The sequence below is a fragment of the Callorhinus ursinus genome, unplaced genomic scaffold (genome assembly GCF_003265705.2).
Source record: "Callorhinus ursinus isolate GAN/ISIS: 27379988/994484 unplaced genomic scaffold, GSC_fseal_2.0 scaffold74, whole genome shotgun sequence".
Classification (NCBI taxonomy): domain Eukaryota; kingdom Metazoa; phylum Chordata; class Mammalia; order Carnivora; family Otariidae; genus Callorhinus; species Callorhinus ursinus.
In genome coordinates, this window is record NW_027397136.1 from 49641 (window position 1) to 57249 (window position 7609).

The 7609-nt window shown below is 41.4% G+C and overlaps 1 protein-coding gene across 4 annotated transcripts in view; it reads right to left on the minus strand.

The window, feature by feature from the left end:
• The window catches only part of USP18 (ubiquitin specific peptidase 18), a 66777-nt gene that overhangs the window by 8094 nt on the left and 51074 nt on the right, over window positions 1-7609 (minus strand). For 3 of the 4 annotated variants that reach the window (XM_073886972.1, XM_025851878.2, XM_073886973.1), the window contains 2 exons: window positions 1741-1872; window positions 688-737 (listed from right to left, as the gene is read on the minus strand). In XM_073886972.1, coding sequence (XP_073743073.1) covers window positions 688-737; window positions 1741-1872 — 182 coding nt within the window. The remainder of the gene's footprint in view (window positions 1-687; window positions 738-1740; window positions 1873-7609) is intronic. The other variant, XM_025851879.2, reaches the window with a different exon arrangement.

Consider the following 7609-nt stretch of genomic DNA (forward strand, 5'->3'; position numbering starts at 1 on the left):
TCTCCCTCTCCCTCTCCCTCTGCCTGTCACTCCCCCTGCCTGTGCTCTCTCTCTCTCTCAAATAAATTTTAAAAAAATCTTTAAAAAAAACCCTTCATCTGGCTTCTCTAGCTGCCCCCCTGTAGTTGTTGATTTTTAAAAACATATTTATAGCTATTTACTAAATGCAAGCCACTGTACCGGACAAAGAAAAAGAATGATCCTTTATCCCAAATAGCTCATGGTCTAATATAAAAGAAAGTTATATATGCAAACAATTACAAATAGGGTGGTCCTTGCTATAAAGGACATATGCTTAAAGTGCCCGGCAAGCATATGAGAAGCCCCTACAAATCTTCCAGCGTCAATCAGTGCAGGCTTTACAGAGTAGGAAAAGCCATGAGCAGAGATATAAAAGCATGAGTGGGTGTTTGCCTCAAAAATAAATTAGGAGAGGAGAAACAAACCAGGAACTGCATGTGCAAGCTATGGAGATATGATGTTTGGGGAGTAGTTATACTTTAGTATTATTGGCATCTAAATTGTGAAAAATGCATGCTACGGTGAGATGTGTAATGAGAGATGAGGCTGAACAGCTAATCACTGGGGAGTTACCCAAATACAAGTGGCAGCTGAATCCATGGGAGTTTCATACAGCAATAAGAACCCTGTGTAAACTCATTGGGTTTCCATCACTCAAACACTTACCAGCGGTAGTTATGATTTCCATAAGTACACTGGATGTCTTCCCAGGATACCTAGAAGTACATAAATAGATGAAGTGAAGCATCGAGCTGACATCTGTTAAGAACCCAGAGAGTATGGGGTACTACAATTTACCCCACCTCACTCATCCAGACAAACCCACCCCTGTACCTCTCAAGACCTGGATCATCCAGTGATAGGATGCCATGTTTATGAAGCCTCTTTTAGTACCCTGTTTCCTCTATTTAAACTTGATTGTGCTTGGTTCTAACTTACATATATCTAACTCTTCTTGCTTTCTGTAAGTTTCCCACAGACAGAAGACACCAACAAACCTAGACACTGAGCTAAGTGAACTCTCACAGGGCTATACATCAGATGGGGACTTCATGCAGAAAAGGACTTTAAGCAGAATCAGACCTATAAACAGAACAAACAGATGGTTGCCAGAGGGGAGGCGGGGATGGGCAAAATGGGTGAAGAAGAGTGAAAGATACAGGCTTCCAGTTATGGAATGAGTAAGTCACAAGAATAAAATGCACAACATAGGGCACCTGTGTTGCTCAGTCAGTTAAGCATTCGACTCTTGATTTCAGCTCAGGTCATGATCTCAGGGTTGTGAGATCAAGCCCCACATGAGGCCTCTACGTGGAGCCTGCTTGGGATTCTCTCCCTATGCCTCACCCCTGCTTGTTCTCTCTCTCTCTCTCTTTCTCAAAAAGAAAAAGGCACAGCGTAAGGAATATAGTCAGTGATACCGTGATAGCATTGTACAGTGACAGATGGTAGCTACACTTGCAGAGAGCACAGCATAAATGTATACACATGTTGAATCACTATATTGTACACCTGGAACTAATGTAACATCGTGTAAACTATACTTGAATTTAAAAAAGCTTTTTATAAAGGAAAGGACTGTTTACAGTCCCCCCCACACACACACAGAGAACTGGCCCACAATGTGTCCTGACCTTGAGGACCCATCTAGTCCTGGGTTCAGAATCTATTAGAGGTGGCCAATCCAGGACAAGAGGAAATTTTGGACGATGTTCTCACCCAAGAAACATTGGAATCGTTGAAGCAGAACCATTTTCCATCCACAGAGTTCTGGATATAGGCACAGTAATGACCAAAGTCAGCTGCCCCCACATGGGCAACCACAGCAAAGAGCTCGTACTGTCTTCCAAGCTGGAAGGACACAAGGCACAAAATTATTCACCCATCATCCCTCCTTTTCTAACCATAGTCTAGAATAAAGAAACATTATTTCATCACATATTTATTTAGTGCCCACTCTGTACCAAGCACTGGTACTTCAAGGGGGCTAGAAAATAGTCCTTGAACTCAAGAATCTCACAATTAATTAAGTCACAATTATAATGCCATGCCCCCCAAAAGGAGAAGGAATAATTATCTGAGAAAAGCTCCCCAGAGAAGACATGTCTGAATTGATCTTGAAGGATGAACAAGACTAGGTAGGGAGTATACTCGAATGGACCCCAAAATTGCAAAGACTTGGCAGCATAGCCGAACAGAGCATGTTGAGGAAATGGGAGTCCGGGAGGGTGCTGGGAAGTCACAAGATATGTGGCTACAAAGGTTAAGTCAAGAATTAGAACTTTAGGGGCACCTAGGTGGTCCAGTCGATTAAGTGTCTGCCTTTGGTTTGGGTCATGATCCGGGGATCCTGGGATCATGCCCCGTGTCAGGCTCCCTGCTCAGTGGGGAGCATGTTTCTCCCTCTGCCCCTCTCCCTGCCCATGTTTTCTCTCTCTCAAGTAAATAAATAAAATCTTTAAAAAAAGAATTAGAACTTTATTTCTTTATAGTTTCAAGTTTTTTATTTAAATTTCAGTTAGTCACACTGAAAGGATATGGAGAAGGAACAGTAAATAAAGCCTAAACCAAGCAGGAGAAGACAAATAATAAAGATTAGAGCAGAAATCAATGAAATAGAAACTAGAAGAACAGTAGAACAGATCAACGAAACTAGAAGCTGGTTCTTTGAAAGAAGTGATAAGATCAATAAATGTCTGGCCACACTTATCCAAAAGAAAAGAGAAAGGACCCAAATAATAAAATCATGAATTAAAGAGGAGAAATCAGCAGCTATATGCCAACAAACTAGGGAATCTGGAAGAAATGGATGCATTCCTGGACACTTACAAACTACCAAGACTAAAACAGGAAGGAAGAGACAATCTGAACAGAGCAATAACCAGCAAGGAAATTGAAACAGTCATCAAAAATCTCCCAAAAAATAAGAGCCTAAGGCCAGATGGCTTCCCAGGGGAATTCTACCAAACATTTAAAGAAGAACTCATACCTGTTCTTCTGAAGCTGTTCCAAAAAAATAGAAATGGAAGGAAAACTTCCAAACTCATTCCATGAGGCCAGCATTACCTGATCCCCAAAAGAGACAAAGACCCTATTGAAAAGGAGAATTACAGACCAATATCCCTGATGAACATGGATGCCATAATATTCACCAAGATCCTAGCCAACAGGATCCAAGAGTACATGAAAAGGATTATTGACCACGACCAGGTGGGATTTATTCCTGGGATACAAGGGTGGTTCAACATTCACCAAACAATCAACGTGATAGATCACATTAACAAGAGACAAGAACCACATGATCCTCTCAATTGATGCATAATAAGCATTTCACAAAATACAGCATCCTTTCCTGATTAAAACTGTTCAAATACAGGGATAGAGGGAACATACCTCAATATCATAGAGCCATCTTTGAAAAGCCCACTGCACATATCATTCTCAATGGGGGAAAACTGAGACTTTTTCCCTTAAGGTCAGAAACATGACAGGGATGCCCACTGTCACCACTTTTGTTCAACACAGTACTAGAAGTCCTAGCCTCAACAATCAGACAACAAAAAGAAATAAAATCCACTCAAATTGGCAAAGAAGGGGGGCGCCTGAGTGGCTCAGATTGTTAAGCATCTGCCTTTGGCTCGGGTCATGATCCCAGGATCCTAGGATTGAGCCCCACATTGGGCTCCTGGCTCAGCGAGGAGCCTGCTTCTTCCTCTCCCTCTCTCCCTGCTCAAGCTTTCTCTCTCTCTCTATCTCTGTGTCTCAAATGAATAAATAAAATCTTAAAAAAAATTGGCAAAGACGAAGTCAAACTCTCTCTCTTCGCAGACGACATGATACTTAATGTGGAAAACCCAAAAGACTCCACCCCAAAATTACTAGAACTCATACAGCAATTCAGCAATGTGACAGTATACAAAACCAATGCACAGATCAGTTGCATTTCTATACACTAACAATGTGACTGAAAGAAGAGAAATTAAGGAAATCGATTCCATTTACAATAGCACCAAAAACTGTAAGTTACCTAGGAATAAACCTAACCGAAGAGGTAAAGGATCTATACTCCAAAAACTACAGAACACTTATGAAAGAAATTGAGGAAGACACAAAGAGATGGAAAAAAACATCCCATGCTCATGGATTGGAAGAATAAACATTGTGAAAATGTCTATGCTGCCCAGAGCAATCTACACATTCAATGCAATCCCTATTAAAATCCCACTGAGAGGGGAGGAGAAAGATGGCAGAGGAGTAGGAGGCCTAAATTTCGTCTGGTCCCAGGAATTCAGGTATATAGTTATCAAACCATTCAGAACATCTACAAACTCAACAGGAGATCAAAGAAAAGAATAGCAGCAACTCTATGAACAGAAAAGTGACCACTTTCTGGAAGTTAGGAAGTGTGGAGAAGTGAATCTGAGGCGATATTCAGGAAGATAGATGGCAGGGGAGGGGGCCTCCGTCGGCCACTTCTGGCAAGTGATAGAGCAGCAGAGCACAAAATCGTAACTTTTAGAGGTCTGCTCTGCTGAGGGATGTCGCTCCAGTGGCTAAGCCAGGGGTAGAACCCTTGCTGGGACAGTGTGGTCTCAGGACCAGGGATGCCTGAGTGCGGCAGAGCTCCTAGGTATCAGAGCAGGGAAGCTGGCTGCAGAGATGGAGCCGAGGAGCAGGCTCTCAGCTCGGGGTTGCCATAAGCCGTGATCTGCAGCACAGTCAGGCCACTGCTCTTCCAGCAGGGACCCAACAAGCGGCAGATCTGGGGAGACTCCCCTCCACCCCCGGGAAGAGCGGTGCAGGAGTGCACCACAGGGATCTGCTGGGTTTGAAGACTCCACACAGGGCCATGTGCCAGAGATAGAAATGCTCGGTCACAGGCCGGGTGAGCACGGAGTGTGGCCAGAGACCGGGGAGATGGGAGTGACTGACTGCTTTTCTCTGGGGAGTCACTGAGGAGTGGGGGCCCAAGTTCTCAGCTCCTCCGGGGTGGAGATTGGGAGGCTGCCATTTTTTTTCTCATCCTCCAAAGTTGTGCGGGAAGCTTTCAGGGAACAAAAGCTCCCAAGAGCAAACGCGAGCAGATTACTTAGACCGGCCCCCAGCAAGGGCAGGGCAATTGCACCTCTGGCAAAGACATTTGAGAACCACGGCAACAGGCCCCTCCCACAGATCAGCAAGAAGAGCCAGCCAAGACCAAGTTTACCGATCAATGAGAACAGCAGAACTCCAGTGCTAGGGGAATACTGCACATAGAATTCATAGCTTTTTTCCCATGATGCTTTAGTCTTTCAAAGTTAATTTTTTAAATTTTATTTCTTCTTTTTCTGATTTTTTAGTTGAATTTTTCTTCTTTCCTTTTTCAACCAACATCTTATCAATTCCTTTCTTAAAATTTTTTAATTATTCATTTTTACAGTCATATTCTATCTCTTCATTGTATTTAACCTCATTTTTTGTACATATATGTTTTCCTTTCTTTAAAGTTTGGGATACAGTTTCTTCTAACAGACCAAAATATACCCTAAATCTAGTGTATGACATTGTCCTAGTCTCCCGCCTGATCACATTTTTAAAAAAATTTTTTCATTCTTTTTTCAACCAACTTATCTTACCAATTCCTTTTTTAAAATCTTTTTTTAATTTTCATCTTTACAGTCATATTCCATCCCTTCATTGTGTTTACCCTTATTTTTGTATACATATATGTTTTCCTTTATTTAAAATTTTGGGAGGCAATTTCTTCTAACGACCAAAATACACCCAAAAACTAGTGTGTGGCTGTTATATTCACCAGCCTGATCATATTCTTTCTTTTTTTCCCCCCTCTTTCTCCGCCCCCCCCATTTCGGGTCTCTTCTGATTTGTTTAGCATATATAGAATTTTCTGGGGTCATTGTTACCCTTTTAGTATTTTTTTTACATTTTGTTCTCTCATTCTTCTATTCTCCTCTGGACAAAATGACAAGACGGAAAAAAATTACCTCAAAAAAAAAAAAAAAAAAGAACAAGAGGCAGTACCAACTGCCAGGGACCTAATCAATACAGACATTAGTAAGATGTCGGACTAGAGTTCAGAATGACGATTATAAAGATATTAGCTGGGCTTGAAAAAAGCATAGAAGATACTAGAGAATCCCTTTCTGGAGAAATAAAAGAACTAAAATCTAACAAAGTCGAAATCAAAAAGGCTATTAATGAAGTGCAATCAAAAATGGAGGCTCTAACTGCTAGGATAAATGAGGCAGAAGAGAGAATTAGTGATATAGAAGACCAAACGATGGAGAATAAAGAAGCTGAGAAAAAGAGACAACTACGGTATCATGAGATGAGAATTCAAGAGGTAAGTGATACCATAAAGCAAAACAACATTAGAATAATTGGGATCCCAGAAGAAGAAGAAGAGAAGAGAGGGGCAGAAGGCATATTGGAGCAAATTATAGCACAAAACTTCCCTAATTTGGGGAAGGAAGGCATCAAAATCCAGGAGGCACAGAGAAGCCCCCTCAAAATCAATAAAAATAGGTCAACACCCCGACATCTAATTGTAAAACTCACAAGTCTCAAGAGACAAAGAGAAAATCCTGAGAGCAGCTCAGGACAAGAGGTCTGTAACCTACAATGGTAGAAACATTGGATTGGCAGCAGACCTATCCACAGAGACCTGGCAGGCCAGAAAGGACTGGCATGATATATTCAGGGCACTAAATGAGAAAAATATGCAGCCAAGAATACTGTATCCCACTAGGCTATCACTGAAAATAGAAGGAGAGATGGGGCACCTGGGTGGCTCAGTTGATAAGCATCTGCCATTGGCTCAAGTCATGATCCCAGGGTCCTGGGATGGAGCCCCACATCAGGCTCCCTGCTCAGCAGAGAGCCTGCTTCTCCCTCTCCCACTCCTCCCTGCTTGTGTTCCCTCTCTCGCTGTGTCTCTCTCTGTCAAATAAATAAATAAATAAAAATTTAAAAAAAAGATTTTAAGAAAATAAATGAGAGATAAAAAGCTTCCAGGACAAACAAAAACTAAAAGAACTTGCAAACACCAAACCAGTCCTACAAGAAACATTGAAAGGGGTCCTCTAAGCAAAGAAAGAGCCTAAAAGTAACATAGACCAGAAAGGAACACAGACAATATACAGTAGCAGTCACCTTACAGGCAATACAATGGCATTAAATTCATCATATCTTTCAGTAGTTACCCTGAATGTAAATGGGCTAAATGCCCCAATCAAAAGACACAGGGTATCAGATTGGATAAAAAAACAAGATCCATCGATATGCTGTCTGCAAGAGACTCATTTTAGACCCAAAGACACCTCCAGATTGAAAGTGAGGGGGTGGAAAACAATTTACCATGCTAATGGACACCAAAAGAAAGCTGGGGTGGCAATCCTTATATCAGACAAATTAGATTTTAAACCAAAGACTATAATAAGAGATGAGGAAGGACACTACATCATACTTAAAGGGTCTATCCAACAAGAAGATCTAACAATTTAAAATATCTATGCCCCTAACATGGGAGCAGCCAATTAATAACAAAGTCAAAGAAACACATAGAAAACAATATAATAATATTGCCATA